At 47.9% G+C, this 20,674-nt stretch overlaps 1 protein-coding gene across 1 annotated transcript in view; it reads left to right on the forward strand.

The window, feature by feature from the left end:
* Positions 1 to 20,674, forward strand: part of LOC116954624 (zonadhesin-like) — a 38,388-nt gene that overhangs the window by 1,697 nt on the left and 16,017 nt on the right. Inside the window, exons 2-11 of the mRNA XM_076052247.1 lie at positions 1,166 to 1,330; positions 2,060 to 2,187; positions 4,800 to 5,065; positions 5,932 to 6,140; positions 6,931 to 7,072; positions 12,336 to 12,583; positions 13,426 to 13,555; positions 15,206 to 15,398; positions 16,783 to 16,944; positions 19,302 to 19,432. Of these exons, the coding sequence (XP_075908362.1) occupies positions 1,166 to 1,330; positions 2,060 to 2,187; positions 4,800 to 5,065; positions 5,932 to 6,140; positions 6,931 to 7,072; positions 12,336 to 12,583; positions 13,426 to 13,555; positions 15,206 to 15,398; positions 16,783 to 16,944; positions 19,302 to 19,432 (1,774 nt within the window). The remainder of the gene's footprint in view (positions 1 to 1,165; positions 1,331 to 2,059; positions 2,188 to 4,799; positions 5,066 to 5,931; positions 6,141 to 6,930; positions 7,073 to 12,335; positions 12,584 to 13,425; positions 13,556 to 15,205; positions 15,399 to 16,782; positions 16,945 to 19,301; positions 19,433 to 20,674) is intronic.

The following is a 20,674-nucleotide window of genomic DNA, read 5'->3' on the forward strand; positions in this document are numbered from 1 at the left end:
TGGTGCACGTTACTTTTTGTTTCAAAATGTATTACAACTCAACGTGAGCCCAGTAGGGAAGCAGAACGGAGGAGGGGGTGGTGGGGGTGGGGGTGGAGACAAAAATTCCATGAGCAGCAGCAGCAGCAGCAGCAGCGGCCCCGAGTTGGGCACGGCAGGGCTTTCATGATGTGGGTGGGGTGCTCACCGGCCCCACCCGGGCGGGGACCACACGCGGGGTGGGGGACCAGGGGGGGATGGTTCACGTTTCTCTAACGCACCGCCAACTCTCACGGCCGAGGGACATTCGTTATAAACTGTTCGCGCCCTCGTGCGGGATGAAAGGCGCCCCTCGGCGGTAGCTCCACGACGTCACCTTCCGCGATCACCCCTCTCGAGGTGGGGGTCGATGCACTACTGGCTGCGGCATTCTGAACGAGAACGACGGGCAACAAGAACGGTGCCGAGGGGAGACAGGGAAACCAATGGGAGAGAGAAAGAGACCAGCGTGGACGGTAGCTAATCTTAACCCGGACGTACGCGTACGCTATCCGCTCCGCCTTCTGATTCCGTTCCGGTTGCATACGCGTACGTCATCGGAACGTAATCGGAAGGAAAAGTCAAAATAACTTTATCGGCACGTCTTCGGTGTTCCAAGATGTAACCGAGGCTCCCCCCCATCCCCACAAGGCCACGCGGGAGGTCCTGTGGCACAGTTTGGCGCCAGATATCGTAGAGTGCAGTCGTGTCGCTATGGTTCTCTGCGGTGAGTAGAATAAAATCTACGCTGAGCCGCTCGCGCGTGCCGATGAAAAAAACATGTCTACTTGCATGTTTTGCCACACTATGTGTGGTTAATGCAGAGTTGATGCCTTGCAATAAGGTATCCATGTGGTGTAAACATCTTAACACAGCTCCTGTTAATTTTCATCATTTATTGATACTGGCAAAAAGGTCCACATAGATAGACGCGATAATTGTTCGCTTCACTTCAGCAAAGCCCAAAGCTACCAATCCACATTCACAGGTATAAAAACCAAAAAAATAAAATTGCATCTCTCAGAAATGTAACGACGCCGTCGATTGCAGACACGTTCGTGTATTTTAATGACCTTCGCTGTGACATTGCACAACGCCCTGGAACACGGAGTCACGCCGCTGGGGGTTTTTCTCGCCTCTTTTCTAGATCAACGGGAAGCGAACCAGGACCCCGATCGTTGGTGCGGTGCCCGGGGTGCAGATCGGCATGCAAGGGAGCTACGTGCTCGTCGTAACGGACTTTGGGCTGGTGGTCAAATTTGATGGCGTTCATCACCTTGCGATTTCCATACCGAGCACTTACTCCCGCAAGGTGCTGGGCAACGGCCGTGCTTCACTGCTTACAGATCCGCCACCCACTCACACGTTCAGTACAGATGTACAGTTGGTCATCGATTATCCAGCTTCCAAGATTATCCGGCAGTCCCGGGCTGATCCGGTGGAAACCGACAAAACCGTTGCAAAGGCTGTAACCAGTCCGGCGATCGGCACCGTGGTTTTTTTCAGTGTTAAATATTATATACAGTACATAATACACTACATACAACTTAAATAATGAAAATACTGCACGTGTATATATATACATCACCCCATGCAGAGTCTTCGAGATTGGAGTGGTAATCACGGTATATTAAATACGGTAACTTTTTAAAATAGCATATTTATTTTTTAATATTTGTACGTTTATTTATGGCAATTTCACACCATAAAACAACTTTAAAACACAAAAAAAACACCCAAAAACATGTCATACAAAAATGCGCAATGAATACGCTTTTTAAGTAACAATCATGTAGTGATTGTCCGGCGTTGTAAAAATTCAGCACTCCCACCGAAGCCGCTGGATAATCGATAATCAACTGTATATCTATCGGAGGAGATGTACGTACATACGTACGTTGAACTTCTTTCGCACATAGCTAACCGTGCTAATTGGAGGTGCCGCCGGGGGACGGGGGGGGGGGAAGGTCAACGGACTAGACGCACCGCGGCGTGAACCTGAGCCGCGACCTCTTGACCTGGGCCCTTTTTTTCCCCATAGGTCTGTGGAATGTGCGGCAATTACAACGGGAATCTCGACGACGACGACCTGATGCCCAACGGGGAATCGGCGCCCAGCACCGCGCTGCTCGGTGACAGCTGGAGGGCCGCGGGCGACACGGACGCCGGGTGAGAGGGAGCCGGGGCGTGGAGAATTGTGGCCACATTGCACGGACGATTGTCGAGAGCGACTTCGCGCTCCGAGTGAGCATCGAGGTGGCGACCTCCTGTTTCACGGCTCCGAAAGTTACCCTTTTGTTGTGGCGGGGGCGAGGCTATCCTTAGGGCTGCTATTCTTGACTTACCCACCAAGCAGAATTTATTTTAATAACCCCCGAACGGATGATGGGCTGAGTTAACCCACGACCCTTCTGATTGCGAGCCGCTCGCTCTACAGCTGAGCAACCTGGGCCGGAAAATTATGCAGTGGCTGCATCTTAAATGCCTGTCATCTTTCAAATGGAATGAAAGCAAAAATTGACTCCGCTTATTAAAAATGTCAATTTGTAATCCAAACGATAAAAATGATCATCGGGTCTACGTTTGGTGAACAGCAGCAACACCCGTGGGCAGATGAGCCCAATATGAGCAGGCACATCAAGAAAAGTTATTTTCCAGGACCGCACTTTGCAATAGATCCAATAAAAGCTCAATGCGATTATTATTTTATTTTTATTTTACCAGGTAAGGTCACCACAGAGCTACGGAGCTCTTTTTCAGAAGCGATCTGGGCCATCACAAATGATAGCTCAACAAAGTGGCTTGTCGTCATCATTGTGGACATTTTTATCAGCAGCCAAATAACTCTGAACGCATGATGTGTCTAAACGTGGAGGGAAAAACCGGAGGACGTGGAGAAAAATCCACACAACCACTAGGGGAGAGACACCGCAAAGTCCAAATATACAAGCGTTGGGGTTGGGATCGAACTGACTACCTCCTACATACATGGCGAGGTAGTTAACATCTCCTAGCCACCTGCACTATCCGTTCTGGCAGCGCCACTGATCAGATAGAAGCTGAGCAGTACCATGTTGAAACAAATGGCTCTGTTTAACCACCAGAATGTCCTTCATAGAGATAGAGGTGTTTCTGGTGTTATAAAGACATCCTTAATAAAGAATTAAAGCTTTCGTGACTGCATAAATTACTCATTGGTTTTTTCGGTAAAGTCACGTATGTAGAAATACAATAAAATTATATTAAAATAAATCACGACGTTTCGACCGCAACACAAGCGATCTTTATCAGGTGTAAAAAACAAATAGCGAGGGAGCACATAGGGTGACATCAGCGCAACACATAGAGATCAGTAAACTGCACGGAGGTTTGTTGAATTCTCGTCTCTCATCTTCTTGTTGTATTTACCTCCGTGCAGTTTACTGATCTCTATGTGTTGCGCTGATGTCACCCTATGTGCTCCCTCGCTATTTGTTTTTTACACCTGATGAAGATCGCTTGTGTTGCGGCCGAAACGTCGTGATTTATTTTATATAATTTTATTGTATTTCTACATACGTGACTTTACCGAAAAAACCAATGAGTAAAGACATCCTTGTTTAGGCCTCTCTTTGAATAGCTTCAGTTAATGAGCCAATTTTTTCGTTGGATCTCGTTATGAGAACGTTAGTCATCTGTAGGAGTGGAATGTAGACTGGTGTGATTTAGCAGGCCCCTCTTTATGGAGAGCACCCATGGAGATGGTTTGGTCGTTCTGGCAATAGACTCTACAGTTTCCACTACTAAACACTATACACTACTATACACTATTTACTGCACTACTATACACTACACTATACACTACTACACTACTATTTACTGCACTACTATACACTACAGTATACACTTCTATACATTACTATATACACAGACTAGCTCTTCCTGGGGAATTCGCAGGCGTTCCCAGGCCAGCTGAGCGACGTCCCACCAGCGTGACCTGGAGCCGGCCCCGGGGTCTTTGCCCAGCTAAAACCTGATCTTTGTTGAACTTCTTTCGTGCCGTACGTAGCCATCCCTGATAAAATACAGACCACATCAGGAATATTCAACTTCGCTAGTCAGTCTATGTTTGCCACGGCTAATATCAGCGATTCGTTTCAGAACTTGTCCCGAGATTCTCCCAGGTTAACTCAGGTGGTCTGTTTACCCAAGGGTCACATCGCCAAAGTTGGGAACTGCTGAGTTCTGGGTTTGAATTCCACTTTGAGTGTCTCAACCCAGTCGCCAATGACTGCATGAAAAAGCCTCACATTAAATCTGATGTCACTTAATTTTTACTCAATTCCAGCTATGATAATTAATCTAAGGTCATCTTGAAGGGATCTCAAAAGTAGTTCTATGCTAGCCCCTTCCACGGACTGTTCTCTCGTGCGGTGAAGGACAACAAACCAAACACAAAAAATCATCTTTGCAACCAGGGATTAACTCCTGTGGGTCATTTGCCTTGTCTCAACTCACAGGGAGCTATAGATGAGATCAGAGGCGTGCGTTAAAAATTCATAGTAACTGGACATGGACCTTGTTAGGAAGATCGTTTGAAAAAATATGAAACAATTTACAGCCCTTCTTCAATCTGCCCGATGGCTCCAAAGCTTCGCCATGACTTGACGGTTGTGTGAGTGTGCATTGTACACGGCACGGTGATATCGGAATCCGCCAAGGCGGTCACACTGTACAACCAACGCCTGTCCAATTGACCCGTAGCATCGCCTCTTTGTGGATTTTCAATCCTCCCATTGCAGGTGCCAGCCGGCCGCAACCCCTGACGGATGCGATGCAGCCGACAATGAACTCTACGGGAGGATGTGCAAAATCATCGTCTCCTCCTCCGGACCCTTTGCCAGCTGCCACAACGTCGTCGATCCTGCCCTCTTCTTCCAGTCGTGCGTCTTCGACGTGTGTCAGTACGGCGGCATGGAGAGCACGCTGTGCCACATCCTGCAGGCCTACGCGGAGGCCTGCCGCGCCGAGAACGTTGACGTCCTGTGGCGTAACGAAACCTTCTGCCGTGAGTCTGTGCGATTCCTGGTTTAGGAGGTGTTAACAGCCTCGCCTGGTATGAAGGAGTTCGTGGGTTCGATCCCGACCCCTGACGACACCTGCTGTATATTTGGAGTTGGCATCTGTCTCTCTCTCCCCGTGGTTAAGTGAATTTTTCTCTGGGTCCTCCGGTTTTTCCCCAGCACAATTAGAATCAATGTTACGCGTTTAGAGTATTGAGATGCCGCTATACATTTCTGCATGATAAGCCACTTCGTTGAGCTATCATTTGTGGTGCCAGGTCGCTTCTGAAAGAATGGCTATACAGCTCAATGGGCCTTCCCTGGTAAAATAAAAAATAGTGAAGTATTTTGAATTTCACCCCCACCCTCTCGCCCGTTACGGCCTCCCCTCCCTCCCCGCTCTCGGATCTATAAATGCCTCGTCACAACGACATGCTTCTCTCTCTCACCTGAAGACGGTTGCTTGTTGTTGCGATCGAAACGTTGTGATCTATTATTTATTTTCCTATCTATGTGACTTTACTGAAAGAACCAAAGAGTATAATAGTTAAGTAGTTTAGTTTAGCTTGTGGCGAGTGCATGATTCCGCGTATGTACAGTGAACCGGGCAGCTCAGCGGTAGAGAGAGCGGCTCGCAATCGGAAGGTCTCGAGTTAAAATCTAAAGGGCGAGCGTGTGCAGTTCGTTGTTTTGTGAATGTATGTGCCCGATATCTTAGCAAATAGTTGCATTCAGGATCTAATGAGTAGGGTGTTAAGTCGGAAATCGGAATCTTTATTTATCCTGGAGATATCTGATGTGCTATGAACTTCTTTCGCACTGTACGTTTCCCGAACGTGCTAATCGGAGGTTCTGTCCCTTCGTCTCACAGCGCCGTCGTGCCCGCCGAACACCCACTACACGCCATGCGCCTCGCCCTGCCCGGCCACCTGCTCGGACATCCACGCCGAAGCCGGCTGCCAGAGCGTGGCTCGGTGCGCCGAGGGCTGTGTCTGCGACCAGGGCTTCGTGCTCAGCGACGATCTCTGCGTGTCGCTGGAAGCCTGCGGCTGCCGGGACGGCGAAAACAACTACCACTCGGTGGGTAGAGAGACTGCTCAGTCCGCGTGATCCACGTGGTCAACGCAGTCCACATGGTCCACTCCGCAAGTCCCGACTAGTTGGGAAGACACCACCGTGAACGCAGCTGGCCAGAGTTTTGCAGAGGAGGGCACCCACGCGGTGGATCATGGGGCTGTTTCAAGCAGGCTCATTTGAAGACAGTGATCATTATTATTATTATTATTGTTGTTGTCATGAGAGAGGTGGTTGGTGGCTTGGGGGGGCCTTTGTCTAGCAGTGGATCGACCATGGTGAGTGTGAGCTGAGTGGGTGGCGATTGTGGGCTGAGTCAGTGGCGAGTGTGGGTTGAGTGAGTGGCGAGTGTGGGCTGAGTGCGTGGTGAGTGTGGGCTGAGTGAGTGGTGAGTGTGAGCTGAGTGAGTGGTGAGTGTGAGCTGAGTGAGTGGCGAGTGTGGGCTGAGTGAGTGGTGTGGGCTGAGCGAGTGGTGAGTGTGGGCTGAGTGAGTGGTGAGTGTGAGCTGAGTGCGTGGTGAGTGTGGGCTGAGTGAGTGGTGAGTGTGAGCTGAGTGCGTCGCGAGTGTGAGCTGAGTGCGTGGCGAGTGTGGGCTGAGTGAGTGGCGAGTGCGGGTTGAGTGAGTGGCGAGTGTGGGTTGAGTGAGTGGCGAGTGTGAGCTGAGTGAGTGGCGAGTGTGGGTTGAGTGAGTGGCGAGTGTGGGTTGAGTGAGTGGCGAGTGCGGGTTGAGTGAGTGGCGAGTGTGGGTTGAGTGAGTGGCGAGTGTGAGCTAAGCCGGGGTTTCTGTGCGCCACAGTTCGGGGAGTCGTGGCTCACGGATGACTGCAGCGCGAGCTGCACGTGTGAGGCGTTGGGCGCGGTGTGGTGCTCTACGCACGGCTGCACCATGGGCGAAACCTGCGAGCTCAAGGACGGGAATTACATCTGCAAACCGATCGGTGAGTCTGCAGTGGGGTGTTTGCGGTACAATACAATGGCGCTGCGACGTGCCTGGGTTTTTACGGACGACCGTTTACGCTACGGAGCAGATTCATGAATGCACAATCACGTGGAATGAGTAGTAATAGGTTTTTACCCTTTTATCTGGCACAAAAACTGACACCTTTATACAAGGGATCATGTTTGAAATAACCACAACACAAGTAGTCAAAATGCAAACAAAAAAGACAACTCTGATAATATGCACTGTCCTTGAATTTGATTGGTCCACACCCGAGACGGCTGTTCTTAGAGCCCAGTCTCCACTGGTGTTGGACCAGAAGACACCCGAGATGGGTGTGGACCAATCAAAATCAAGGACAGTGCATATTATCAGAGTTGTCATTTTTGTTTGCATTTTGACTACTTGTGTTGTGGTTATTGCAAACATGATCCCTTGTATAAAGGTCTCAGTTTTTGTGCCAGATAAAAGGGTAAAAACCTATTACTATATCTTGTTATTGGCAAAGAGGTCTCATAATGTAAGTGCTGACCACCGAGCTCTCAATACTCTGATGGTGCGCTATTTTTGAGTTCTACGCCTTTTGGCGTCTTCTGGTCCAACACCAGTGGAGACTGGGCTCTAAGAACAGCCGTCTCGGGTGTGGACCAATCAAATTCAAGGACAGTGCACCATCAGCCTGGTTACCAAAACGAACAAAATCATCTCTGATTCAACAGCATTAATTGATCAGACCAAACAGTTCTCGTTGAAACCCTCTGCTGCCAGACCACCAAGATTATATGGCCTCCAAAAGATACACAAAGAAGATACACCCCTTCGTCCCATCGTCTTTACTATCAACTCCCCCACCTATAAACTGGCACGTTTTATTGCTGATATACTACGACCTTTCACTGGAAAAACCACCTCTGCGGTACTTAATTCCACTCACCTGGTATCGACAATCAAAGGCATTCCCCTGTCCCGTAGACGACCTGCGTGTCAGTTTTGATGTGTCCTTGTTCACCAAAGTTCCGGTACCTGACACCATCGCTATCATTGAAGACCTGGTTCATCAAGGTCTGCACACTGATGTACCCCCCCTGGTGAGACATTGCTTAACCAACACATACTTCACCTGGAATGGAACTTTCTACAAACAAACTGAGGAAACCCCAATGGGCTCACCCCAATCTCCGATTGTAGCCAACGTATTCATGGAAAAATTCGAAACTGACGCCATCCAGACTGCCACTCTACGCCCGACCTTATGGAAGAGGTACGTGGATGACACTTTTGTCATCTGGCCACATGGCCAGCCTGCTCTAGACCAATTCTGCGACCACATCAATTCCATACACCCAGCCATCAGATTTCCCATGGAGGTCGAAAAAGATGGCAAACTACCCTTTTTGGATATCTTAATTAAAAGCAGACCTGATGGTTCAATGAGCCACTCACTCTGTCTACAGGAAAGCTACCCATACAGATGCTTACTTGAAACCGGATTCCCACCACCATCCATCCCAGAAGAACTCACTCATCAAGACTCTATACCATAGAGCCCAATGCATTTCCGACCAGGAACACATTACCAGTGAACTCAAGCACGTACACCAGGCTCTCAGAGCTAATGGTTACTCCGACTACACAATCCACAAAGCCATCACTCCAGTCAGGATGAAGGATCCTCTTGTGGAGCCACTCAAAACCATCACCTTACCCTACATTGCAGGGGTCACTAAAAAGATCTCCAAAATCCTGAATAAACACAAGATCCAGGTCTGATTCAACACAGTACATAAAATCCGTGATCTGGTTCCATCTGTAAAAGATGCTGTTCCAGACATACATTACCCTGGCGTTTATAAACTAAAGTGCCTCTGTGGTAGTAGCTATATTGGAGAAACCAAACGACACATCTCGGACCGCATCCGCGAACATAAAGCAGACTTGAAACACGGTAGAACGAACTCCTCTGCCGTGGCAGATCACTGTTATAATTCAGTGGGTTCACATGACATTGACTTCTCCAAGACAGAGGTTCTTTGCAAACCAACCGGCTACCATGAGAGATTCGTTCATGAGGCCATCCACATATACAAACACAGAGACAATTTCAACCGAGAAGATGGATTCTGGCTTAGTAACCATTGGAAAGATGTTTTAAACCATTTCGGTTCTTAATTAATTGTATTTTACGAGGACCTTCAGACCGCAGCTCTTTCGCTGGCACTGACTCTTAATACCTCTCACACCACGGTTAATGGTATGGTTTATAACATGGAGTATAACAGCGCCTCGCAGCTGTTTCTCCCCTCCTTCCTCCTCCGCTCCAACCATTGATGGACTCGTCCGTCTGAACGTAGCTGTTCGTGGTGCTGAAGTGGAAGGTAAGAATCCACCCGTTTTTTCACCATATAACATTGTGATATAACATTGAGGTAGTTTATATTTTAGTTTTTATTGGTTTACTATATGATATTCATTATATAGTGTAGTGTATACCCAGTTAATGTTAATTGCTCAGCTAATTGAAGAATATATTGAGTACATTTATTATATTGATGTAATTTAGAATTAGGTTTTTCACATCCCTTTACTGTATGACAGTTGAGTTGTTGCAGCCCCCTTTGGCGTCCATGTACGAGGTGCCTCTGTGGATGTGTAGGCTTTGACTTTAACATCTATTTCTGTGACAAGTCACAAGCTAATCCCTTAGCTATTTCTATGCTAAATTACTAGTTGCCTCTGTGGATGTGTAGGTTTTGACTTTAACATAGCCATTTCCGTGACCAGTCACAAGCTAATCCCTCAGCTATTTGCACAAGCTAATTCCTTAGCTATTTCAATGCTAAATTACTAGTTGCCTCTGTGGATGTGTAGGTTTTGACTTTAATATAGCCATTCCTGTGACCAGTCACAAGCTAATCCCTTAGCTATTTCAATGCTAAATTACTAGTTGCCTCTGTGGATGTGTAGGTTTTGACTTTAACATAGCCATTTCCGTGACCAGTCACAAGCTAATCCCTCAGCTATTGATATGTAAACCCCTTTGTCAAGGTGCCTCACTTCTCCCAACCAGCTTAAAAGTCGCTACGAATCTTAACATCGTTCATTGAAGCTCTGTCGTCCCGACAGTTCTGTACCTTTCACCTGAAGACGGCCGCTTGCGTTGTGGCCGAAACGTCGTGGAGAATTTTATTGTGTTATTTTATTATTTTATTCTCATTCTACGTGACTTTACCGAAAGAACCAAAGAAGATGAATCCTTGCAGTCACGAAAGCTTCAAATCGAAAATTATCAGAGTTGTCTTTTTTTTATTTTGACTACTTGTGTTGTGGTTATTGCAAACATGATCCCTTGTATAAATGTGTCAGTGTTTGTGCCAGATAAAAGGGTAAAAACCTATTACTATATCTTGTTACTGGCAAAGGAGGTCTCATAATGCACGTGGAATGAATTAATGAATTAACGCCTTCTATACAATGGCCAGGGAAGATTATTTGTTATTGATGAATGTGTTGATTTCTTCACAACCCTCCGAGGTATGGTAGCTTCCGGGCATGTAGCAATGCAACGATTCACCGATTAATATCGCTCTCCAATTGCAGGCATCAAACTAGATGCGGAACAATCGGCGTTTTACTATTCACGAAAATTCTATACGATTGTTAATCCGGAATTATGTTTAAGCTAAATGAAAGAAGAAAAAACTGTACAAACACAGGGGAAAAATCATCGAACGAGGTGGTTCAACAATGAAGAGAAGAGCCGCTCCCGACGCAGCGGGCGGCGGGTTTGGCCCGCTACCGCGTGGACCACGGCACTCGAGCACGAAGTGCCGGCTCTCGACACACCTCCCCGTGGATGGCACAAGAAGCACGGTCCCAGTAGCGCCACTTGGATCGGTCAGCGCCCGTAGATCTACAGACTGGTTACTGCCAGAGGGAGCAATCCCCCTCCCTCTATGCCCTCCCCCCCCAACCCCCCCAAAAAAGGAGTTGAACACTTCCGAATATTGATTTGGGCTTGGGGGACGCGATGCTGATTGTGGCCGATAGATTCACCTTCCAGTGGGTGACGGGTTGGAGGAGGAAGCTAGTTTTAATGAAGGGGTGGAGAAGTTCGTTTTATTCACGCATCGGGTTGCATGCGCATTATGTGGGTCGTGGATCAAATTTGCCAAAATCTCACGGTGTTTTGAGAACAAAATGTGCCGGCGCTGGTTCTAATTATTGTAAATTAAATGAGCGTTGGAGGAATCCTGACATCGATCAGCCGGTCCCCACTTATCGTCTTCGTTCAGATTTGTCTTCCCGTGTGCAATTGAGCCCTCTTAAAAATGAAGCACAATCATCGAAAAACGCTGCGCTGAAGGAAAACAAAGACACACACATATATAGAGTAGGTGACTTATCGGACAGTGGCGCTTTGTAACAACAACAACAATAATAGAGTAATTACATTCATTAAGAGCCATTCATGATTATCTCACAGCAGAGAGATGTGAAGCTGCAAGGGACATTGCCCAAAACCTCGCCCTATATGTAGTGTTTATATTGTTTATGTATATATAGTTTATGTATATATTAACGATAGATATATAGTCATATTTTATACTTGCTCTTTGTGCTAGTGCTTCACTGTCAATATCAATGGGTACTTCCCAACAAAGTAGAAAGCTGAAATTTGGTACAAAGGTACCATGAATGCAAATGTTGCATTCTGAGGCCCCCAAATCTCGATTTTAAGTGCCCATAAATATGTTGGTGCGTGGTGTCATTCAGAAACCGTTAAGAAAATTAGTTTGATAGAGCGTTAAACAGCAAATACAATTAAAGCGAGAACCATTGTTCTATCTTTTATTGTTTTTGAGATATTTTGAATTAAAGCGGTTTTGAACGAAAAAAATCCGTATTTTATGATGTTCAAATCTGAATAATTAGAAAACAGTAAAATATAGGAGTGCTTCCCCTGGTAGAGTATTAAGTTAATTATTTTTAGTTTCTAATAAAAATGTTTTATCTTTACATTGAGCGGTTTCTGATGGGGACGTCTTTAAATATAACAAGCTGAATCCAGTCAAATTTAAAAAAAAAATTGCGGAAAAATACAACTGTTTGGTACGTAGATATAAATTGTAAAAAAAAAAAATTCACATCAGGTTAATTATTATATTTATTGAAAACTTTTGCCAAGCGGAGACAGGCTCCACGAAACTAGCGGTAAAAAAGCGACCGCTGTACGCTGCTCCGTGCGTGTGCACGTGGCCCAGGCTACGGGACGTGCACGGTCTCCGGAGACCCCCACTACCAGTCGTTCGACGGGCGCCTCTACCATTTCATGGGCGAGGAGACGTACGTGCTGGCGGAGAGCTGCGGCTGGGACGAAGGGCGCCTGGCGCCGGTGCGCGTGCTCGGGCGCAACGAGCGGCGCGGGAACCAGGCGGTGTCGTACCTGGCCGAGGTGCGCGTCTTTGTGCTGGGACACGAGGTCCGCTTCACCAAGAGGAACGACTTTCAGGTGACAAGGAGGGGGGAGGAGGAGGGGAGGTGAGGAAGGGGAGGAGGAGGTGGGTGGGTGGGGAGGAGGGGGTGTGGAGAAGAAGGGAGGATGGGGAGGAGGAGAAGGGGGAGGAGGAGGGGGAGAGGGGGTGGGGGAGTGGGGGAGGGGCCCCCGCTTGCTTCTCCATCTTGCGGAAATTAGTTATAATTTTTTTTCCAATAAGGAGCCCGGTACACAGCATAAACCGCGACGTGGTTGGGGGGGGGGGGGGGTTACAGAAACTCCGCAGACACAAGTCTCCGAACGCTGCTACTGAATTTAGAGGAAGGTGGGAGATTGGGCTCACTGCTGCCCGCAAGAGCGGGGTCCGTGTTGTACTCTTTTATGGGAAGGGGAAGGTGAGGGATAAAGGACTTATGAATCAAAATGTGTATTCATACTGGGGGAATCGGATGCGCTATGAAGCTCTTTTTCATAGATGGAAAGGGAGGAGCACTTAGGAGGGAATCAATTTGGAAGGAATCACTCACACACGCTTGGTGAACTTGTCAACCTGTCACACTCCCGTAGGGCGGTAATTAACTTCCGTCCATCCCTGGGGGAACGGAGGCAACTCCATGCGCGCCGATCTCCTCCCAGCGTGCGGCACCTCGCATCAGGGGAAATAACTTGATCCGAATGCTTTGTGCTGAAGACGTTTATGTTCATCGCCATCCGTACGATGCCGTGGGGTGAGCGGTGGCCCAACACTGTGTGTATGGGGAGACCTTAATATAGCGGTGGGTTAAAAAAAACGGATCGTTCGCACGGCTTCACAATGGGACCCACGCGCGTGTGGATGTTTGGTGGCTGACCGGCAGGTGGAAGGCGTGAGGACGAAGCCGCCGGCAAGCCCCGCGGAGGGACTGCACATCCAGCAGTCCTCTCACAAGTTCATCCTCAGGACCGACTTCGGCCTCACCGTGACCTTTGACCGCAAGGAGCACGCAGGTGCGGGGGCTGCACGGCCGCCTGGGTTTAGGCGATTTACACTGCCGCCCGGCCGAGCCGTTGGCTGCATACGCTGCGTTCAACACTCAGTAGATACATCGGGGGATGGGCGGGGGTGGTGAGAGGGGAGCGGCTACAGTGGTGTTTCACGGTGAACACACCACGAGACCACCGTATCGAGGCCACCCGATCTATACGATCTCCCGGCGTGGCAGTTGATACAATGGGAAAGTTTCACAAATCCCCTCCCCACCTCCCTCTGTGAACCCAGCAGTATAATCGAGTACACCTTGGTCACGTGGGATACATGTGATACCCCGCCTCCCCTCCCCAATCCCTCCCAGCGTGGAAGAGTAGGCCTCTCTCCCTCCAGCAGAATGCCCCCCTTCATGCGAGTGGTGGCTCTGGGCAAGAAATGGCTCAGCGCCGCACCGCTGCATCTCGCAGTCCCCAAGGTCGTGCGGGGATTCCCCCACCCGGTCTGGTCTGCAATCCCCAGGGGCCAACCCTAGGGCTTCCTGCCACATGCCCAGCCACGTCTGTCACTTGGGCCCTGTCATTGTTTTAATGGATGTTGAACTTCTTTTGCTCCATGGGTCAACCCTCTCGCGGACACACGAGGGTTAAGGGTGGCAATGCAATCCGCCCTCTCGTCTTGTACGGCACTTTTTATTCGCTTGTTTTTATTTATTTACTCATCGAATGCTTTGTGATTTCTTTCAATGAAAGGTGATGTATGTATATATAAATACATTATTATTTAACTTTACCACCTTTACACGGGATAGAAGTATATGTCGTTATGGCGTTCTTTCAGCCTGCAGTGTATACAAGAACTGTACCTTTGCAGGCCTTCCAGGGATTTGCATACCAGCAACACCTGCCAAATGCACCGATGCAAAACTACCGGATAGGCGATTAATGTCATTTATATAAATTACAGCAATATTTTGTTAATGGTTTAAACAATCCTAACTTGCAAATGCCTTAAAGTGTGAAAATAATAATAGATTTTCGTTTATTTTATTATTTTTTGAACCTATCTACGTGACTTTACCGAAAGACCCAAAGAATATAATAATAGGTTTTACCCTTTCTGGCAATAAAACAGGAGGTGTTAAGATGTTCAAGCACTAAATAGAAACCTTTTTCAAGAAATCAAGTCTGAATTAACCACACGCAGTACTTGTGGTGAACATGCAAACAAAACACCCTCTGATAATATTTGCATTGTCTTTTAAACTGATTGGCCTACACCAGAGACAGCAGCAGCCTTCTTTAGGGCCTAGTCTTACCACCAGTGTGAGAGCAGAGAATGCCAAAAGGCGAACAGTACAAAGACAATATTTGTATCAGAGCATTTCTTGCTCGGGGTGAGCAGCTATATCATGGGATACCTTTTTTACGGTATCAAAGTATGGCAGTGGGGTATAATACGCGGTCAATGAGTCATTCTCAATTACGTGGAACTAGGGGTCATTGGCGTCTACTTCACAAAGGGAATTCTAACAAACAAATTGCGTTGTTTAAACAAAATGGCGTCGCTGTCTCTGTACGCGTTCGCTTTTGCCGAGTGTCCGCCGCCCCTGTGCGTGCGTGTGTGTTCGTGCGTGTGCGTGTGTGCTGCCCGGCGGTTGCGATCCACCGCAGATGTGGTCATGCCCAGCTCTTACATGAGCCGGCTGTGTGGCCTGTGCGGCAATTACAACGGAAACGCCAGCGATGACTTGTCGACTCGCGACGGGCAGCTGGCTGCGAGCACGGACGAGTTTGGCCACAGCTGGAGGGTTGCCGACGACGCTCGCCACGCTCCTGCGAGGTCGAACGAGCAAAGGGTGTTCAGGTGAGAGCTACCGTGTACTCGTAGGATGGCTGCGAGCGCGCACGAAACACTTAACCACCACCACCACCACCATCGTCAGCAGCTACCACTGCCTTCCAACAGGGAAAAACATGAAAAAACATCTTTTGACAATTTCACAGTTTTTAAACTGGCGTGGAAAAGTTTTCCACCTGTATATTACATGTTGAATATGAAATAAACAGGTATTTACATATAAGTTGTATTGTTTATTTTGCATTTGGAAGGCAGTGTTAACGATCACTTTAACAAGTATTAGTAGGCTTTCGCGACCAATATCATCCAAAATCGAGGTTTTTGGGTTCGATTGCGGGTTACTCTCTAACACACCCGTGTTCTGAACTAGTAACTAATTGACACGTTTTGTTTACGTGACAAAACTTGCTATTGGCTGTGTCGGCCGGTGTCGGGTTTAACGACGCATTCATATTTAAGCGATTTAACCCAAAACCTTTGTTTTGGATAATATTGCTCGCGAAAGCCCACGTGTGAAACTGGCGATTGAAATATTGGAGTGTAACGATGAATGTTTTTATTATTTTGTTTACTGTACTCATGCACCATTGCAAACTCGGCCCCCCCAGCCTTTTGGTTGGGCGAGCGTCGGATTAGAAATGCGATTGCTGTGGAAAGGTGCAGGTTTAACTCGCGACTTCGACGTTAGATTTTCCCAACAGGCAGAGAAGCGTCGTTCTCTTGGGCTCACCTGGTGTCCAAAAACAAACGCCATCAATAATCCAAATATAACTTTTGAGCGAACTCGTTTTCGTTTTTTTTTACGTAAAATACGCGGGTGCATGTGAACGCAGCACACAGACGTTGAATCGTGCGCAGCGTGAGAGCGGAGGAGCATTGCTGGCGATCGCACCGTTGGGTTTTTTGCTGGCAATCTTTGACTAAACTATAAACTTTTTTTTTTATTTTCGCCAGGTAAGGCTTACTTGAGCTATGTAGCTCTTTTTCAGAAGCGACCTGGCCACAAATGATAGCTCACCCGAAGTGGCGAATCATCACGTGGAAAATATGCAGCAGCCAAATACTCTCAACGCGTGATGTTGATTCTAAATGTGGAGAAAAAAATGGAGGATCCAGAGAAAAATCCACGTGACCACGGGGAGAGAGACATACAAACTCCAAATATACAGCAGCAGGCATCAGGGTCTGGATCGAACCCACGCCCTCCTGTATACGAGGCGAGGCAGTTAACATCTCATAGCCACCGTGGCGCCAACGTGTCTATGCAATGCCCCGATACAGGCAGCGTGACGTTGTCGACGTTAAACGCACGTTGTTGTTCTACACATGAACGGCGGAGGGGGGGGGGGTATGCGGTGAACTGACGCAAGCGGGTGCGTGGCTCTTCTAGGAGGGAAGCACCTTCCTGGATGCAGGATGACTTCGATGGCCTGTCCTGTGGTGCCGGCCAGCTGGCAGAACTGCAGGGCGCCACCGCGTGTGGGATTATGAAGGAGGCCGAGGGGCCCTTTGGGCAATGCCTTGACGAGGTTCCCCCTGCTCACTACTTCACGTAAGTCGCAGCGAGCGCCGAGGTCTGGCGTGGAACATCAAGTTCCTACGGTGGGGGGCATCATATCACCGTTACATTAAAATTGTTAGAATGCAGATACGTCATACAATTTCGGTTAATTCGACGTTTCATTTTAATTGTTTAAATATTATAATGTAGATACGTTATAAGATTTTGGATACTAATTCAGCCATTACGATTTAGCCGTTGTGACGTTATATTTTAATTGTTAGAATTCAGTAATTACAAGTTAGTTTAACGGTAAATTATCCTTACTCTCTGGTTCTTTCGGTAAAGTCACGTATATTGAAAAAATAATAAAAGAACACGACGTTTCGGTCGCAACACAAGCATCCGTCATCGGGTGAGAAATAATGATCTGCTGTTGTGGCTTTATATAGGGGGCAAGGGGGGGGTTGTAGAGTCGTGGCTGCAGGAGTTCATTGGGGGGAGAGGGGGGATGGTTTGTGACGTGCAGGGATGGGTGGGGGCTGGAGAAATTAGCATGTCCATGAGCTTGAATTAGTAAACAGCACGGGTGTAAGAGTGAGAATCACAGCAGTTAAAACTTGACGTGGTAGCTTGCCATCCTTTTCCACTTCCATGGTGAATTTGATAGACGGGTGTATGGAATTGATGTGGTTGAGAAATTGGTACAGTGCCGGCAGGCACTACGTATCTCTTCCACAAGGAAGGACGTCGGGTGGATGTCTGGATGGCATCTGTCTCAAATTTCTCTATGAAAACATTCGCTACCACTTTTGATAGGGGAGAGCTACCAGTCATGGATGTTTTGATCGAGAAGAGACCTGATGGCTCGTTGGGACACTGTCTATAGGAAAGCCACCCACATGGATTCCTATCTAAAGTCTGACTTCCACCACCATCCAGCCCAGAAGAATTCCCTCATCAAAACACTACACCATAGGGCTCGTTGCATCTCCGACCAGCACCACTTAGCCAGTGAGCTTGAGCACGTACGCTAGGCTCTCAGGAGGAATGGATATTCTGACCGCACAATCCGCAAAGCTGCATCCCCAACCATGGGTAGAGAACCATCTGAGGACCCAATCAAAACCATCACCTTGCCATACATAGCAGGGGTCACCAAAAGGATTTCCAAAATCTTGAAAAAACAAAAGATCCAAGTTCGGTTCAATATAGTACACAAAATCCGTGATTTGATCCCATCGGTGAAGGATGCGATTCCGGACATGCAATGTCCTGGTGTCTGCGGCAGCAGTTACATTGGTGAAACGAAGCGACATGTCTTATACCGGGCTCGTGAACACAAAGCGGATTTGAAACACGGTAGAACCAACACCTCGGCGGTGGCGGATCATTGTTTCAACGCTGTGGGCACACATGACATTGTTTTTTTCCGAGACCAAGGTGCTCTGCAAACCCTCGGGCTACCATCAGAGATTTGTTCATGAAGCCATCCAGACATACAAACACAGACAAAACTTTAATCGAGAAGATGGATTCAGATTGAGCAATCATTGGAAGGACGTGATAAACCACGTCAAGTTTTAACTGCTGTGATTCTCACTCTTACACCCGTGCTGTTTTCGTTTACTAATTCAAGCTCATGGACATGCTAATTTCACCAGCCCCCACCCATCAACAGCCCCCACCCATCCCTGCATACCACAAACCTTACCCCCTCTCCCCCGTGAACTCCTGCAGCCACAACTCTACAAAACCCCCCTTCCCCCCCTCCCATGCCTATATAAAGCCACAACAGCAGATCATTCTTTCTCACCTGATGACGGACGCTTGTGTTGCGACCAAAACGTCGTGTTCTTTTATTATTTGTTCTTCTTCTATCTACGAGAACTTTACCGAAAGAACCAGAGAGTATGGATTCCTGAAGTCACAAAAGCTTTAAATCAAGATTGTAAATTATCCTCTTAGAATGGTAAATTAGCTTGCGAATTTTTACTCGTTGTGAATTAGTGACAATTTATCTGGTAAGATTGTTAAAATTGAGCCAAGTTAAACTTGATATTCAAATCCTAGCCGTAAAGAAACTGGCGACAAAAATGTACCCATTAAAAATTTGAGATAAGTGACGCCAGTGGAGCAAGTGGCCGAGGTGGTCAGCGCACTGCATGGTGAACCTGGCGACTTTAAGCTTCAGTTTGCGGGCACAGCTCACACAAGTGGCAAACGGACATCTGAACCAGTCCCGGGCCCCACCTGCCCAGCTTCACCAACCCACGCTGACCAGTGTGGCGCAGTGTGGTCAAACCCCGGAGACCAACACTGTGCGTTCAAGGACCCTTCCATGCAGCGGGCGCATTGACGTGGAGATGTCGTTTTGGCGCGTCGCATCGCGTGCTGCGCTTCCACAGGAACTGCTTGTACGACATGTGCGAAAACATCGAAGACCGAGAGACGTTCTGCAGCAGCCTGGAGGTTTACGCGGCAGCCTGCCAGCAGCAGAGCATCACTCCCAGGAGCTGGAGGAATGTCACGGGATGCGGTGAGATCTCACTCACCAATGTCACTCGGCACCTCTGATGCAATTACGGGCACCGCGGTGGCGAGATGTTAACTACCTCGACTGGTATACAGGAGGGTCGTGGGTTCGATCCCGACCCTAACGTCCGCTGTATATTTGGAGATTGCATGTCTCTCTCCTTGTGGTCGCGTGGATTTTTCTACAGGTCCTCCGGTTTTTCCCTTCACTTTTAGAATCAACATTACGCGTTTCGAATATTTGGCTGTTATACATTTTCACGTGATTATAATCTACTTCATCGAGCTATCATTTGTGGCCAGGTCACTTCTAAAAAAAGAGCTACATAGCTCAGTGGGCCTTACCTGGTAAAATAAAATAAATGCTTTAGTAAAAATAGTTTAGTGGTAATTAACGTGCACCACACGCATCTGGTCCCCCTTCCATAGATTCCTTCCTCAATGGACTATTTCCCACCCCCCATCTATCATGCCACCATCTTCCTCCCTTTCCTCTCTCCACTTCTACCTCCTCCTTTGTTCTCAGTCTCTTTCCCTATTGAATCAACACCATCATTTCCATGATCGCCACTCGTGTGATGCTTAGTATATCGTTTATATGTGCGTCGCAGTGTCTGTGTGTGCGCACTCCTGTCACGTGCCTTGTCATGGTACAGATATAATGGGAGGCTGATCGATGCCCGGGTGCGGTCAAGGGATGGCTCCCTATTGCTCAACCACGTTATGTATGCTGATGATTTGGTAATAGCTGCTCAGTCAGAGGAGGAGTTGGAGACGCTGCTGCTGAGACTGAAGCGTGCCACTAAGAGGTGGGGCCTTACCATCAGCCCCACCAAAACTAAGCACCTGCCTGGGTATTTTGTACCATCGGACACTCCACCCCCACAACTCCCAATCGGTGATGGGGCAGTTGTGGAGAGTATGGAGAGTTTCCCATACCTGGGCAGTGTGCTTATGACTGGCTCCAGTTTAACAGCAGAGGTCTCACTCCGAATCAGTCGAGCGGCAATATCTTTTCATCGGTTGCGTAACGCTGTGTGGAAGCTACCTGGTCTGTCGCTCCGCACTAAGCTTCAGGTCTTCTCGGCCATGGTCATTCCCTCCCTTCTCTACGCTTGCGAAACGTGGACCCCCCTAATGGAACATCTTCGCCGGTTGGAAACATTTAGGCTGGCCTGCCTACGATCCATCCTGGGTTTAACCAGACTGGATTGTGTGAGGAGCTCACAAATCCTTGAAAGATCTG

The sequence above is a fragment of the Petromyzon marinus genome, chromosome 55 (genome assembly GCF_048934315.1).
Source record: "Petromyzon marinus isolate PM22_M1 ecotype Great Lakes invasive population chromosome 55, UKy_Petmar_22M1.pri1.0, whole genome shotgun sequence".
NCBI lineage: Eukaryota > Metazoa > Chordata > Hyperoartia > Petromyzontiformes > Petromyzontidae > Petromyzon > Petromyzon marinus.